Here is a 17,339-nt window from a genome sequence, read left to right on the forward strand (position 1 = left end):
TGTTTGCTCCTGTTGAAAAACTGTCACCTTTGATGAAGTAAATGCTTTAATAGCAAGGACAGTAATTCTGCCGTCTGGAACACCCCTATGATGTGAATCTGGCAAGGTTTGACATTATCCTATGCAGGCATGCTTGGTCGAATTTGTGGAAACCAGTGTTAAACGGTGCCCACTCAGGGTCTCCGAGGCAAGGCCACTAGGTCCTGTGCCTTGGGTAACTCCAGCGCAGACATATTCAAGTGAGACGAACTACTCACTTGAATATGCAAATCTGGATTATGCCCATAGAGTGTACGATCCAGATCACAACGCCTCAGAGATCTCGTTAGATCTTGCAAGGCTCAGTGAGCATTGTAAATCTCGCGAGAGGCATCTTGCGAGAATTAATGGCCTTGTTGCATCCTGAGTCGGGTGCAGTGAGGCTTGTAAATCGCACCCATGGTCATTTATGGGGTTTGGTCAAGTCCAGCAACTGAATACGAAGTATAGTATTGTAATTTTATTGATTTGAACATTTGATTACATCATTAAAATGTAAATATTTCAGTTCGTTAGAATTTCTGGGATGTGCGCCAAAATTATGCAGGTTGCATCAGGTTATCGCAGCACCCTATTTACCTGACCTTTTTTGTATCTTGCTCTTCACTATTGGTCTTTTGGTGACACTGGTCTCTGTACATTTATAAATGGGTTCCTGGTTTCAAGAAATGTAAGAGTTTAATGATGCGAGTACAGTCAGGAACTTAGAAATTTTCCTCTTGTGCAGTCCCTCAGGATCAAGGATGGCTTGCTTTCACTCCTGTTTGATTAGACAATTGTTTAAATTCTCCAGTTTACAAATTTGGAAGGGAGATTTGCAATGACTTCTATTCATTTCTATTGCAGATTGTTTTGAATTTTACAACAATGGATCTCTTCAAGAGTCGCCTGTGCTGGTATGACTACATAGAAGTACGAGATGGCTATTGGAGAAAGGCGCCACTTCTTGGTATTGAACTTTGTCCAGTTAGGATACATAGCTGTTCCACTGAATTTGAGCTTTCAACAACAGCCTTTTTTTGCCATAAGAAATTAATTGAAGGGACAATATTCCTTGTGTTCATTTCCCAAAAACACATTAGTGAGCAAGTTGGGTATTTACAATCATCTGCAGTTTTCAAGGTCGCGTTTGTGCTGCTAACTCAGATTACCAAATGTATTGAATTGAATTTAGCATCTTGTTCTGGATGAAAGCAATTTTATGTAAGGTATCCGTTCCCCTTCCCCTTTCCCTGCCGCCGCCCCCCCCCCCCCCCCCCCCCCCCCCCCAAAAAGTTGAAAAAAATGTTTCACAAAGTTGTTGAATCTCCTCTACTCTCTATCTGTGTTTGATGCTGGCATTTGCACCCCATTATGAATTATTTGAAAATCCTTGTCACAATTTAGTATTGTTGATAAACATTCTGGTTCTGTAGGCCAATACAGGGTCCATAACTTAATGTGGATCTTAGTCACAGGCGGACCACATCAAGTAGGTGTGGCAGGTTTGTTTTCCAAAAATACGTTGATTAAGTTGGGTGTGGCGATTGTCCCTTTTAAGAGCAACACAGCAGAATAAGGGTCACCTGTGCTGGGTGACCAAATAGGACTCGGAAGGAAGATTTGCCCCGGTGGGGGGTTGTTCTCTTAGGCAAGAGGCATTCCAGAACTAGCAGCATGTATGCTGCTGCTTTTGTAGAGCACTCAATAAATCCCTTTTTGTTCACTCATGAAGTCTCTGAAAGTGCATCATTAAATTGGGTTTTTCCAAGAATCAGGCAGTTTTCACAGTCAAATCTATGCCCCAACTCAGATTACTGAATGTACAGAATTGATTTTCATGTTTTGTTATACTGGGACTTAAATGGATAACTTCAAAATTGCTTGATATCTATTGTAGCAATCGAGAGAAAGTTCCTTGCCAGATTCAGATTTTATTTTAACTGATATATAGTAATAGGGTATGATTTTAACTTTATTCACCTAATTTGATGGGAATAGTTTATGGGAATGATTGAAATTGAATGACTTTCTTGGTGGCCAAGGCGCTTGTTGCATTAACAGTTAAGCAATAGGTTTGATGATGTCAGTCAGATGCCAATAAGATCTTAATTGTTGATAGCCGGAGTGACACATTGTGCAGGTTCCACCCAGAGAAATCGGGCAGACAACTAGATTGTGGCCTCGATTGATACAAGTTTTTACAATGTTAGAGATTTTGTAATGGATAATGCAGTGCAGGACTGCTCCTATAGAATCTACTAGGGAACAACCTGTGGGACTTTGCAGCCCTAAACCTCCATCTTCCACCTTCAACATTTCACATATCTGATGTGAGAGATCTACGAAAGCTGCCTCCTGTCAACGATCATCCTCCAGCCGTATCATTTCCATCAGGAAACATAGTAATGTATACTGGCGGTTAAGAGCAGCAGGATCCACCATAAGCTTTGGGCTTTTTTTGCAACAGTCATGAGGTAAAATCAATCACTTTGGCTCACCCTCTTATATAGTATTTCAAGGAGCCTATTATAGCAAAATAACAAATTTAGTTAGGTCTCTGGGAGGAATCACTAAGAAGAATAAGGCTGGCTAGAAGTACGTACAGTAAAATTATGCACAGAAACAATTGGTACTGTGATGTATATTTAAATGTTAAAGCTTGAACGAGCCTCTGCTTATGCACTTTGTCGATTTAATTACCTTTAGAAATGTAATATTAATTTGTTTTACTGATGCATTGAACTTTTTTGTCTTAATATATCTACATCCAGGCAGATATTGTGGCGATAAATTGCCTGAAGCTCTGACTTCCACTGACAGCAGGATGTGGATAGAATTCCGTAGCAGCAGTAACTGGGTTGGAAAAGGGTTTGCGGCAGTCTATGAAGGTAGACTTTTAATTATATTACTATTGATAATTAAAAATTCTGAAAGTATCTCTTTACAGAGACGGTTTTCTTTACATATATCTCCATAGGTTTCTCCTTTCAATTGTGGAGTCAGTAATTAATTTGCTGTGTGGGGAATCTTGTTGCTGCAAATTAACAACAGTAATTGCAATTCAAAAATAACAGACCTTGTGAAGCATTTTGGATTGTCCTGTGGTCATGATGGGGCATGGGATGAAGATCTGTTTGAGTACTATAAGATGAACTTGTATAAGTTGAGAAAAAATTGTGTTGATATAGCACTTTATCGCAGCCTCGGAATGTCTCAAAAAAATCTTTACAATCAGTGAATTAATTTTGAGGTAAAGTCACTGTTGTGATGTAGGTCAAATTTTTTTTCATAGAATTTACAGTACAGAAGGAGGCCATTCGGCCCATCGAGTCTGCACCGGCTCCTGGAAAGAGCACCCTACCCAAGGTCAACACCTCCACCCTATCCCCATAACCCAGTAACCCCACCCAACACTAAGGGCAATTTTGGACACTAAGGGCAATTTATCATGGCCAATCCATCTAACCTGCACATCTTTGGACTGTGGGAGGAAACCGGAGTACCCGGAGGAAACCCACGCACACACAGGGAGGATGTGCAGACTCCGCACAGACAGTGACCCAAGCCGGAATCGAACCTGGGACCCTGGAGCTGTGAAGCGATTGTGCTATCCACAATGCTACCGTGCTGTCCCTATTGCAGCAGCAATACCAAAGCAGGAATATATTACTTAACCGGTCTGTTCATCAGTTTTTCACTTTCTTGTATAAGGGATGAATGTTGGTCAGGATGCTGAGAAATTCCCTGCTCTTTTTTTGAAACATGCCATTGGGGGGGTTTTACATCTGCCTGAGCAGGTCAACAGCATCTCCACCAATGCATCTGCTCTGTTTGAATTTGTGCTTGACTCCACAACAATGGTTGTCAGCTATTTCTATATTGAGGATGCGGAAACCTTTTGATTGGCTGCTCATAGAATCATAGAATTTACAGTGCCGAAAAAGCCCATTCGGCCCATCAGGTCTGCACCGGTCCTTGGAAAGAGCACTCTATGTAAGTCCATGCCTCCATCCCCATCCCTGTAACCCAGAAACCCCACCTAACCTGTGGACCCGAAGGGGCAATTTAGCACCTAACCTGCACATCTTTGGACCATGGGAGGAAACTGGAGCACCCGGAGGAAGCCCACGGTGACAATGGGAGAAAGTGCAAACTCCACACTGACAGTCACCCGAGGCCGGAATTGAACCTGGGACCCTGGAGCTGTGAGTCAGCAGTGCTAACCACTGTGCCACCGTGCACACTTGACTAGTGCAGCTCTTTAAAAGATCAGTGATTTTTAGTATCTCAAATTGTCCCTGTTACAAATCTTTTCTCAAAGGGCGCGCGCAAGTGGTGATTTTATTACTACCCTTGACTTCCGGTCTCAATGGGTTTTGAAATGTTCTCACTGCAAGAGAAGCGCAATGAGAAACATACTGAAACTTTGAAACACAGTGCAGAATATTAACTGGTAGGGTGATAGGATTGGAGTGACAGGGAGGCGCAGAAATATTCAGAAAAGTAAACAATTATGGCGAACTGAAGATTCTGGGCCGGGATTCTCCGACACTGCGCTGGGTTGGAAAAGAACCCCCTTTTTGGGGGCCGGCGGGATTCCTGCCATGTTATTCAGGGGGTGTTGGCAGCACCCCCCCCCCCCCCCCCCCCCCTGCGATTCTCTGGACCCCGATGGGCTGGGTGGCTGTAAAGTTTTGCCCAGTCCCGCTAGCGTGAATTACTCACCTCACACACGCCGGGACCTTGCAGGTAAATGTGCGGGGGTGGTCCTGGAGGGGAGGGGGGGGGGGGGGCGTGAGAGGATCCGACCCCAGGGGGGGACAGCGGTTGCCTGGCCCGCGATCAGGGCCTACCGATCTACGGGCGGGCTGGTTCCGTGGGGGGGCCTTCTTTCCTCCGCGCCGGTCCCTGTAGGGCTTCGCCATATTGCCCGGGGGCTGGCGAGGAGAAGGGAACCCCCGTGCATGCGCGTAAATAGGTTGGCCGGTCTGCGCATGGGCGGAAATACGCTGCCCGGTCCACGCATGCGCGAGATCACGCTGGCCGTTCCGCACATGCGCGAACTCGTGCCAACCCTTCGGCGCCGGCTGGAGCGGTGCCAATCACTCCAGCATCAACCTAGCCCCCGAACATTTGTTGATGCCGGAGTGGTTGCCTCCCGGTTTTCCTGCCGGCATCGGGACATAGCCCCATTTTCGGAGAATCCCGCCCGTGCCAATATGTGGATCTGTAGAATTCTCCAGAAGTCAATAAGATGGGTGCACAGCAGGGAGTAAGTGGTCAGTGAGACCGATTGGCTGGAAAGCCTTTGAATAGTGAAACTACATAGCTGTTAGCTTCCTATGTGAAAGACTTGTACTCATAATACTTGCTCTGGCATCCCTTTCTCTTCTTGCAACCTGATAATCCCATTCTCTGGGTTCTCAGCTCACTGCAGGCAACGCCCTTCAACCCAGCAATAAACTTCAACCCAAATGTTAGCTGAATAATGAAACCCTATGATAGAACAGCAAAAACCTGTAAGTCATAAGTTAAGTGCAGTTCGTGCCACTGATAAGTGATTTGGTTCCTCTCCGTTACCAATTCAGATATGGAGATGAGAATGTCATGGTAAAATGTTGTAAGTATGGCCAAATTAGTTCCTGTCTTGAATCTTAGTCATATCCAATTATCCCGTTTCATACCAAACATCCGTGAGTTACTTATACTTGGGGGCGACCTTATACTTTGATCAATAATTTGTTTTGACAATTGTTTTGCTGGAATGAGTTCCCAAGGCACCAAGCAACTGGAATTGGCTCCTTAGCAACACCATGCTACCATAGCAGCAAATAATAACAAACAGCTGTCAACTTGCTCAGCATGAAGAAAGCTCATCTCAAACCGCTTCACAAAGATGGGCCCCTGAAATGGGGAGAGAGTGGGTGGATTGGTGGCAGCAGAGATTGAATACTATCTCGGAGGAGCTCAAAAATGAGCCATTAGGTACACTAATTAAAATGAAAACATGCTTAACTTCAACATTTGTAATTCATTTTAAATATAACGTTTTTGACTAAAGGAAAATAAATGCTCAACAGATGGAGGATTATTATTACCTTTGTGAAGACCAAAAGCTCAGTGCCAAGTTTCAGTGGCAACTTGAACATGAAATTTTTCACTCACTTAAATAACATGGAGAAACATTGCAAAGTGCTTGACAGAGATGTAATGAAAATGATCAGTGACAATTTAGAAAATTAGATACAGGATGTGTCCAAATTCTTGGTCAAGGTGATGTGGTGGGTTTTAAGGACAGTCCTGTAGAAGCATAGGAAGGTAGGGAATTCTGAAACTGAAGTTGTGATTTTTTTTAATGGTGTGGAGGAGGGGAGGTTGTTGGGTAAAGTGTTAGATTCCGCTCTATAATGTAAATGTACAATAATATAACAAGTAATGGAATAATCTGGTGTCTTTATTTGAAGATCAGATGATATTTAGACTTGGTTAACTGGGAGACGAGGGGTGGGATTCTCTGGCTCACCAGCCACATGTTTCTCACCGATGGAAGGCCGCCTGCCATTTGTTGATGGGAGGATTCTCTGTTCCCACCGCTGTCAATGGATTTCCCAGTGAAGCCACCCTGCGCTGCCAGGAAATCCAGGGGCGGGCATGCGCTGCCGGCAAGACTACAGAAACCCACCGCCAGCGAATGGATGGAAAATTCTGGCCTATGTTTTCATGTCTGACTTGTATAAACTTCTGCTTTTAGACTGAATGCAAAGTCATGAGACTAATGCATCATACTGTCTCAGTGCTAATGGGTGTTAGCAGTTTAATATATGCAACCTTAAAGGTACATGTATATCATATCACAACAACCTGCTTTTTTCTAAACTCGATGTTTACCCTTAGAGAATCAAACTACTTGTGTGACAGCAAAATAAATTAACATTGTAAGTGAATATACTATTAAACATAGAACACAGAACACACAGCAATAAATTTACAGGTTTCGAAATGTATCAACGGTTTGCTTATCCGTCCAGGTACAGGCTGCTGTATGTTTTCGGAATGCTGGTCACTAGTGCTTTCTCTGTGCTGCATTTTAAATGGAGTTCTGTTCTAAATAGGATTACTCTGTGTTTCTGGTTGTTATGATCTGGCATCTGTTTCATCGGAAAGGCATGCATTTGACATTCGTACTTGGATACGATCTTGGTTCTGGGACTATGGCCACAATTTCTGCTGGATTCCATGTGCCATGTGTTGTACTCAGACGCTTTGTTCGATGTACAGGTTGGATCATTCATTTCTCACATGCTGGCCATGGGTATCTTTCATCTTCCATGTTTTTCAATTAATGCAGCACCTAGTTCTGGGAGTATTGGCAAATGATGACTAGGGAGAGTTGTCGACACTTGTCTGCTAAACTGTAAATTTGCACTGGATCCATGGTATCATGAAGTTTGCAAGGTCGGCATGGGTGTAGATATTTGGTTTCACCTGTGCCGAGTAGCCTGTTGGATGATGCTCTGCGTTGCACAGTCAGGTGGTCTTTTCCCAGTGTAAACATGGGGTTTCCAATGGCATAACTTGTGGTCTCTGGTTAGAATCATTGCCTTCACAATACCATGGATGGTGACCGAGACAGGGTCATGCAAATCAGTCGGCCTACAATCACTGCACTCGTGATGGCGACAACATAAACTATCTATGGTGAGCAGAATGAGTTATTGTAGAGAATCTTGAATAAAATGGATCCTAGGGACAGAGGGCTGGATTCTCCCAAAATGAGACTGTGTCCCCACGCCGGTGTAAAAACGGTGAATTTTCATTCCAGCAATATCTTCCAAAAAGTTCAACGTATTCAGTACTCTGCATGGGGCTAGCAGGGACCTGGAATGAATCTCGCAGCTGGTGCTGTGGATATGGGCCCCCGCACCTCTGGTTTGGAGTCCGCGCATGTGCATGGCAGCAGCCTCAAGCGGCCACGCCATGCTCTATGGCAGACTCGGACCGCGGAGCCAAACAAAAAAAAAATAAACCCCCCGATCGCCGCACGCCCGAGCCTCAACACCAGCACATTTAATCCCCTGGTCTCCGATTCACCCACCCCAACCAGGGAGGTCGCGGACTGAGTCCCCAGCCACCACACCAGCATCCCGACCAGCAATAGGTGCCTAGAACCATCATTTCGACGAAACTCATCTCCAAGCTCCATGGCCTTGCCCTCGGCTGCTCCCTCTACAACTGGATCCTGAAAATTCTAACCCACAGACCACAATAAGTAATGATAGGCAACAACACCTCCTCCACGATCATCCTCAACATCGGTGCCCCACAAGGCTGTGTCCTCAACCCCCTACTATACTCCTTGTACACCTATGACTGTGTGGCCAAATTCCCCTCCAACTCAATTTTCAAATTTGCTGATGTCACCACCGTAGTGGGTTGGATTTCAAACAATGACGAGACAGAATATAGGAATGAGATAGAGAATCTGGTGAACTGGTGCGGCGACAATAATCTCTCCCTCAATGCCAACAAAACGAAGGAGATTATCATCGACTAGGAAGGGTAGTGGAGAACATGCCCCTGTCTACATCAATGGGAACGAAGAGGAAAGGGTCGAGAGCTTCAGGTTTTTAGGTGTACAGATAACCAACAGCCTGTCTTGGTCCCCTCATGCCGATACTATAGTTAAGAAAGCCAACCAGTGACTCTACTTTCTCAGAAGACTAAGGAAATTTGGCATGTCAGCTATGACCCTCACCAACTTCTACAGATGCACCACAGAAAGCATTCTTTCTGGTTGTATCACAGCTTGGTATGGAGCCTGTTCTACCTAAGACTGCAATAAACTACAAAAGAACGTGAATGTAGCCCAGTCCATCACGCAAACCAACCTCCCATCCATTGACCCTATCTATAATTCCCACTGCCTCAGAAAGGCAGCCAGCATAATTAAGGACCCCACGCACCCCGGACATACTCTCTTCCGTCAAGACAAAGGTACCAAAGTTTGAGGTCGCGTACCAACTGACGCAAGAACAGCTTCTTCCCTACTGCCATCAGACTTTTGAATGGATCTACCTCGTATTAAGTTAATCTTTTATCTACGCCTTGCTATAACTGTAACATTATATTCTGCAGTCTCTCCTTCCTTCCTTATGTACTATGCATTGTTTGTACAGCATGTAAGAAACAATACTTTTTCACTGTATACTAATACATGTGACAATAATAAATCAAATCAAAATATTTTGACGCCATCGGTAACTCAGCCGGTCGGGAGCGGAGGAATGCTGGGTGTTCCTCTGGCAATGGCCCCCCTGTGGCGCAGTGTAATCTGCAGTCACATCGATTTTCGGGGCCTGGAGAATCATCGAACCGGTGCCGGGCCCGGTTACAGCGTGAAAGTGGATTCCCTGCACCGGCCGCGATTTCGGCGTGGGGCTGCGGAGAATCCAGCGCAGAATCTCCAAGTCATTGTACGCTTTCGGCCGGATGTTACGTGCCTGAGACGAAGGGCGTGATTCTCCCCCAAAATTTCTAAGTTAATTTGTGGCAGGTTTTTCATGGAGTTTCCTGTCAGCTCTGCTGGCGAGTTCCTTCCCCCTTATTCAAAGACACTTAGTCATTTTATGGGCCCTGGGGAGTTTCTCAGCGGTTTAACCAACAATTAACACTTTTTTCAGTACTGGGGAGCTGAACTCCGAGATTGGGTCACCATTTGGAAAGCGTGCCCTGATCTCTAAGTGAGCTTGTGGGTCCCCTACACCTCCTACCCCTACATGAACAAAGAAACCCCCCACGCACATGGACACCACCCCCCCCCCCCCCCCCCCCCCCCCCCCCGCAAGTGAGGACACCCCACTTTGGGGTCCCCAGTGGATCCCCCCTCTTCAGGCCGCCCCAAGTCTCCTTACAGCACCCCCTCCCTTCTCCCTTCTAGGACTCCCACCCATCATCCACCCAACTGCCTGGAGGCCCCTACTTATCTGTCCTGCATTTCCCCATCCTTCAAACCGTCTACCGTCATTTTATGGGAATAACCCCCCTCACCCCCTGGCCCTTGGCAGTGTCACCCTGTCACTCATCACCCTTGCATTGCCACTCTGGCACCAAAGCAGTGCTCCCGCCAGCTTGGCAGTGGCACCCAGGCACCTTGGAAATGCCAGGGTGGCAGTGCCAAGGTGCCAACTGGACAGTGCCAAAGTTCTCGTATTCCAGGGGGAGGACCAGGGAGCCACACTGTACGTACCCTGGCCACCAGGGGTCTCCGAAGGCCTGGCAGACCCCCCTCCCCAGGTGTTGTTCCGCCTGATCCATGTTTGTATGGACCAGCACTGATCGGCGCCCGGCTGCAGCCTCCCTGGGGTGGGGGCGGAGAATCGAAGGAGGCTGGTAGATCCCGGGCAGGTAGGCCGTAAGCAGGTTGACGAACTAATTCCACGAGTGTCATTCAGTCCCACCTATTTGGAACTAGGGCAATGTTGGACACATTCTGTACTCCCTCTCTCTCCCTCAGCAGCCATGACACCTGTTTCACGATTTTTAAAAGCACAAGTGGACCTCGCCATCGGGAATTTGCCCCTTTGGAGGCGGAGCATAGTGGAGGCCCCGGAGAATACCGGGTCAGGCCCACTAATGATATGCCAATGGCGTTTACTGTATGTGCGGAGTGGAACGCATTGACACCGCTGTCGAGGCACTGGAGAATTGCGATTTGGCGTGAAACCGGCGCCCGCCAAGATTTCGGCGTGAAAACCAATTCTCTGCCCAATTGTGTTTCTCGATTCCGGCGTCAGCCAACGGGGAATCCTACCCTTTAAGTTTGGCAGTTCTTGGTTGAAACATAACTTGCCATTTCTGTTGGCACAAGCATTTCGCTGTGTAAAATGGGATGGTGATTGCACCTGAACCAGTATCCAGTTTTGCATATGTGTTGTCCTGTCTCTGCATTTGTGGGCATATAATCTGGATGGGGGCAATGTTGGTACCACTGTGCCAAAGGATTCTTTGGTGTTCATCGTGCTGAATGTCTATTCATTCTGTGCATTCACGTTCTGGCCATCTTCACCATCTGACCGTGTAGCTTGGCTAAACATTTTGTGGATCTTGTCCTGACGCTGTTTGGTATGCGCACTTATTGTACTTGTCAGGTTATTGTTTGTGGCTTCATGTGACTTTGAATAACTTGTTCCAGCCTTTGCTTTCTCCATGGTTTCCTCCAATATCCTCTGGTGCCACGTGCACTGTATAGAGCAGTGGTTCTCAACCGGGGTCCACATGGACCCTGGGGGTCCATGTAACATTACTGGGGGTCCACACAAAAAAAATACCGAATTGGGGGTTCACGAAGATATTTTAGTGGTCCATAGAGCAATTCTACTTCAGAACAATTGTTATTACTGAGGATCAAGTAGAAGAAAAAAATGTTTGTTTTCATGATGAATATTCACCTTTCTCTCTCTCTCTCTCTCTCTCTCTCTCTCTCTAACACAGTAATCACTAGAAACTGTGTATATTTGATATGAATTGGTTATTTTTAGAGTAATTTAATTCAATTTAGTCAGTAAAAAGTTTTTTTCATTACTTTTCATATTAGAATAAGTTTGGCAACGTACGAAAATACCGCTAATCCGTTTCCAACCCTCACGGTAAGGTAGATGGACTTTAGGATTAGTTTACCACGCATATAAGAAGCTTTTTTTTTCTGTGGAATGGCTATGGGGGTCCACAAAAAAAGATTAAGAGGAAAAGGGGTCCATGGGTTAAAAAAGGTTGAGAACTCCTGGTATAGAGCATTAAAAATGGGACAATTCTTGGGTGAATGTATGAGGCTGCATCTATCCGCATTGCTTACTAAGCTTACCTATGTTGTCTATTTCCCAATGGTGGACGAATGACACTTGACCTATCGGCTATCTAGTACAGTAGTGTGGTTTCATACATGCATTCACTCTGCATGCACCCTCTTCTATGGTATAACCCTTGGGTTGGTTCAAGTGGTCTTTTTGTAATGCTTCTATCAGGGCAGATCCTGTCACAAGCTTAGTTATTTTGTCGGCCAGCACTGCCATTCAAAAAGCCACAATGATGCTCCTTGTCTTTGCATTTACAATCGGATCAAGGATCAAATTTTATTTCAAGGTTATTCAAAGAAGTTATGGATAACTTAGGAATAAAACGATTTAAATCAACTGCGTACCATCCAAAATCGCAGGGAGCATTAGAAAGGTGGCATCCGACATTAAAGACAATGTTGAGGGCTTATTGGCATGATTATCCAGAAGATTGGGATAAAAGAATTCCATTCGTACTGTTTGCAATTAGGGATGCACCTATTGAGTCAACCAAATTCTGTCCTTTTGTACTAATTTTTGGTCATGAGGTAATGAAATGAAAATCGCTTATTGTCACGAGTAGGCTTCAAATGAAGTTACTGTGAAAAGCCCCTAGTCGCTACATTCCGGCGCCTGTTTGGGGAGGCTGTTACGGGAATCAAACCGTGCTGCTGGCCTGCTTGGTCTGCTTTCAAAGCCAGCGATTTAGCCCTGTGCTAAGAGGACCACTTAAATTGATTAAGGAAAAATTGGTGAGTGAGCAGTCGGAACTTACATTATTGGATTACGTGTCAAATGTTAGGGAACGATTAAATAGAGTAGGGGAATTGGCTCGACAGATTGCACAACATGTGATGAAATGGGTAGTGGACAAGAAAGCAAAAGTTCGTAGTTTTGCCAGTAGAGATAAAGTTTTAGTATTGTTACCAGTGGGAGGTGAACCTTTAAAAGCAAAATTTTGTTGAACCTTATCAGATTGAAAGGAAATTAAGTGAGGTGAATTTTGTGGTAAGAACAGCAGATAGGAGGAAAACTCACTGAGTGTGTTATGTGAATATGCTTAAAAGGTACTTTGAAAGGGAAGGAGAGCAAAAGGAGGAGGTTTTAATGATTCTAACTCAAAATGAAGAACCAAATCAAGATGACTTTGAATTTGACATCCCTCAAATTAAATTGGAAAATGAGGATGTTCTTAAAAATTGGGATAAATTGTTGAGTTCCCTTCCAGAGGAAAAACGAACTGACCTGAAAGAGTTATTGATATCACATGGGCAAGTTTGTGGAGATAAGTTGAGAAGTACTAAAATGATGTAGATGTGGGAAATGCTGTTCCAATTAAACAACATCCATGTAGACTTAGTGCTTTAAAATTGGCACAGGTTAACAAGAAAATTGAAAGTATGCTTAAAAATGGTATAATGGAAGTGGGTTGCAGCCAACAGAGCTCACCCATGGTGATGGTACTGAAACTAGACGGTATCCAACAGTTCTGTGTGGACTATAGAAAGGTTAATGCAGTTATACAAGAATGGACTCTTATTCTATCCCATGTTTGGAGGATTGCATCGAGAAGGTGGGACAATCAGCTTTTATTTCCAAACTGGATTTGTTTAAAGGTTGCTGGCAGGTAACTTAATCTGAAAGGGCGAAGGAGATTTCAGCTTTTGTGACTCCAGATTGTATATACCAATTCAAAGTTCTGCCGAAAAACGCTCCAGCCGCATTTCAACGGTTAATGAACAAAGTCGTTTCAGGATTACCCAATTGTGCGGTATACATCGACGATCTGGTAAATTTTAGCCAGACATGGAAAGAACATTTGAAGCACCTGATCAAGTTAGTCGATCAACTTCAGGAGGTGGGTTTGGTAGTAAACCTAGTCAAAAGTGAATTTGGACAAGCCCAAGTCACATTCCTTGACCATACAATCGGCCAGGGTCGAATGGTCCTACGGGATGTGAAAACAAAAGTTATTGGGAAGTTTACAGTACCCTCGACATGAAGGGAAATAATGCGATTTCTTGGCATGAGTGGATTTTACCGGAAATTTGTGCCGAACTTTAGCAGTGTGGTTGCTCGACTGACGGACTTGCTAAGGAAGCGTAGCAAATTTAAATGGACAGCAGAGTGTCAACAAGCATTTGATGACCTGAAGGCTATTTTAACTACTGCTCCTGTGTTGGCCTTCCCAAATTATACAAAACCATTCAAAGTGGCTGTTGATGTGAATGATGTGGGCGTAGGTGCGGTGCTTCTACAAGACGATGACAAAGGACTAGAGCGGCCTATTGGTTATTTTTCTAAGAAATTAAATACACACCAGAAGAAGTATTCCACGATTGAGAAGGAGACTTTGAGCTTGGTGCTGGCTTTGCAACATTTTCACATTTATGTGACCAGCAATCCGTCTGACACAATTATATATACTGATCATAATCCATTGACGTTTTTGGAGCGATTCCGGAATAACAATGCAAGACTGTTTCGATGGAGTATGTTGTTACAGCTATTTCATTAAAAAATTATACATGCGGCAGGATGAGAAAATGTGATAGACGATGCTTTTGTCTCGAATATGATGAAGAGAAGCAGGTTCAGTGGAGGAAGAGGAACTGAAATGGACTATGTTATTATACCTGATTGCGTGTTTTGTTTTGTGAAACAACAAAGTATTTTACTGTCTGTATTTCTTAAAGGGAAGTGAAAAGGTGAAAAATGAACACCTACCCCCCAGGTGCCGTTACACCTGATCCATGTTTGAGTGGACCAAAGCTCAATGGCGTCATAGCGAGGTCTCCCAGGTGGGGGGGCATTCATCCTGGGCCTCTGGAGAAGCGGTGCCCTGACGTATTTAAATGAACCCCCCCCCCGCTAATATTCAAGCCAATCCAATCCCCGAAAGTGTACAGTGAATGACAGCCATTAATTGCAGAGCACTCCCACCCCCCTCCCAGACTCCTCCCCTCCACTTCCTCTCGAAAACACCTCACCCAGTATCGACCCTCTCCCCCAAATTTTCACCCCTCCAACGCTCATCGAAACCTGTTCTACCAGGCTCTGATGGCTGCAGCCCCTCCCCCCACCACACTCCCATTCACTGGCCAGCCTAAACTAGCCAGTGTGGAGGCCCCTCCGCAGGCCTCACTGCCCTCCAATCCCCACCCCCCCCCCCTCCCCCCCGGTCCCAGGAAAACAAAGAAATCCCTTCAACACACAACCCCAGTGTAAACACACAACACCAAAGAACCATCATGACAAAGGAAAATCCCAACTCTTACCTTGTCCAAATAGACAACGTCGACTCATTTAGCACATATATCAAAATGCAGTGAAAAAAATAAAGCTACATACACTCCTACAAACCCCCTTCCCTCAGTACAAGACCAATCCTCAGTCCCATTTCTCAATTCTGCCCCAATCCTTCTGCCTTCACAAACACCTCCGCCGCATCCACCGTCTCAAAATAAAAGTCTTTGGATTTGTAGGTCACCCTCAATTTAGCTGGATACACTATGCTGCACCGCACCCTGTTGTTATACAGTGCCGTCTTCACTCGGCCGAATGCTGCCCGCCTCCTTGCCAACTCCACAGTAACGTCCTGGTATATACGTATACCGGCTCCAGCCCACTTCATCTCCCACTTATCCTTTGCCCAGCACAGGACCTTGTCCATGCAGTACCTACGGAAACAAATAATCACTGCTCTAGGCGGCTCATTCGCCTTTGATATAGGCCTCCACGTCCAATGAGCCCGGTCCAGTTCGTACCGAGAGTGATCCCCCCCCCCCCCAACATCTTGGCAAAATACTCCGTCAGCCAAGGGGCCCTCCAGCCCTACAGGCAGACCCACAATCCTCATATTTTGCCGCCTAGATCTGTTTTCCAAGTCCTTCGTTTTGGCTCGCAGACCCTTGTTGGCCTCCACCGCCCTCCGCAGCTCCTTACCCATCGAGGTGAGTTGATCACTGTGTTGCAACAATGCCTGTTCCACTTCCTTCAGTGTCTCACCCTGCTCCCGCACCTCGGCCGATGCTCTCGATACCGCTGCCCTCACCAGGGCAATCGCCTCCTTCACCAGCACATTCAATACCACTACCATCTTCATCCCCATCACCTCCATGTGCTTTGTGAACTATTTTTCATGTTCCACAACCATCACCTCGGTCATCTTTTCTGCCGCGAGCAGTGTGGCCTCACCCGGCGACCCAGCTTCCACCTTCCTTCCAGTTCATGAGCCGACCCTTCCACTCGATGGCGAACCTTCACTCGCCCTCTTTCTTCACGACAGCTTTCCTTTGGGTTTTGGACATCTTTCTTCTTTAAGTCTTCCTGCACTTATTTAACCAAAAATTGCCCCTGAGACTGGGCATTAAATTCTAAAAAATTAAGCCTCGAGCAGGAGCCCTCCAATGTGCGACCTCCTGCTACATGCCACCACCGGAAGTCATGATTTGATACTTGATAGTTGCTTTACTTCCACATCAGTTGTTTTTCTGCATGTTGAAAAAATTGAAGCTTGTATGCTTCAGTCAAGTCTTCAAAAACCACACTGCCACCATATTGCATTTTTCTATTTGACATTAACATACCAATCATCTGACAAGGATTGGTAAAACAATTATCTAGTTTTTTTTGTCTGTATGTAATTATTTCTTCAAACCCTGTTAACTGGGAGACTATGTACACATATCCAACTTCAAAAGCTGCTGTTTGTAGACTGGATACACAGCCATGGAACTAATACATATCCTGTCTCAGTGGTAGTAATTAGCAGCAGTTTAAAATATATAATCTAAAAGGTACATGTACTTCATATCACAACAGTGAGGTTGTGAGAACAGCAGAGGGTGTAAGGGTGGTGGGGAGGTGCACAAGAGGCAGGGTTGGAAAACAGACACTTTGAGAGTTGTTGACTGGAGGAGTTAAAAGTAATTTGGAGGAATTTAAATGCAAGGGTGACAGTTTTAATTTTGGTCACCGAGAGACAATGCAAATCAGCACGAATAGATGAGTTAATTGGACAGGACTTGATGTAGAATAGAGTATGACCAACAGAGATGCAGGAAGATGAATTTCCACAGGTGTTCGCCCCATCTGCAGTGGAAACCCTTGAACAAATAATATAAATTTCATTTATGCTGTTCCTCTTGGGTTTCCACAATGTTTCCTGACAATGTTACAGAAGAGGAGAAATCCCATAGAAACTCACTCCCCTTATAATCTGTTTAAATCTGTACTTTCACAATGATTGAAGGATTTATATTCACAATGCGCGGTAAATTTATGCTTCAATTAGTGAAGATTAAAAGAAGGCACATTCTTTTACATGGCAGGCTTAATCACTTTCTCTTAATTATATACAGGAAGAAGAAAAAATCATATTTCAGAATTTGAAAAGCCTTTCAATGCATTATATTTTCCAAAACATAATAAACTATTGGCTTATCTGACATCTGGGCACAAATAATACTTTGCAGACTTAAAGAC

At 44.9% G+C, this 17,339-nt stretch overlaps 1 protein-coding gene across 3 annotated transcripts in view; it reads left to right on the forward strand.

Moving 5' to 3' along the window:
* Positions 1–17,339, forward strand: part of LOC119963269 (tolloid-like protein 1) — a 484,046-nt gene that overhangs the window by 352,579 nt on the left and 114,128 nt on the right. For all 3 annotated transcript variants that reach the window (XM_038792118.1, XM_038792119.1, XM_038792120.1), the window contains 2 exons: positions 886–988; positions 2,793–2,909. In XM_038792118.1, the coding sequence (XP_038648046.1) occupies positions 886–988; positions 2,793–2,909 (220 nt within the window). The remainder of the gene's footprint in view (positions 1–885; positions 989–2,792; positions 2,910–17,339) is intronic.

Source organism: Scyliorhinus canicula, chromosome 3 (assembly GCF_902713615.1).
Source record: "Scyliorhinus canicula chromosome 3, sScyCan1.1, whole genome shotgun sequence".
In the NCBI taxonomy this organism is placed as follows: Eukaryota; Metazoa; Chordata; class Chondrichthyes; order Carcharhiniformes; family Scyliorhinidae; genus Scyliorhinus; species Scyliorhinus canicula.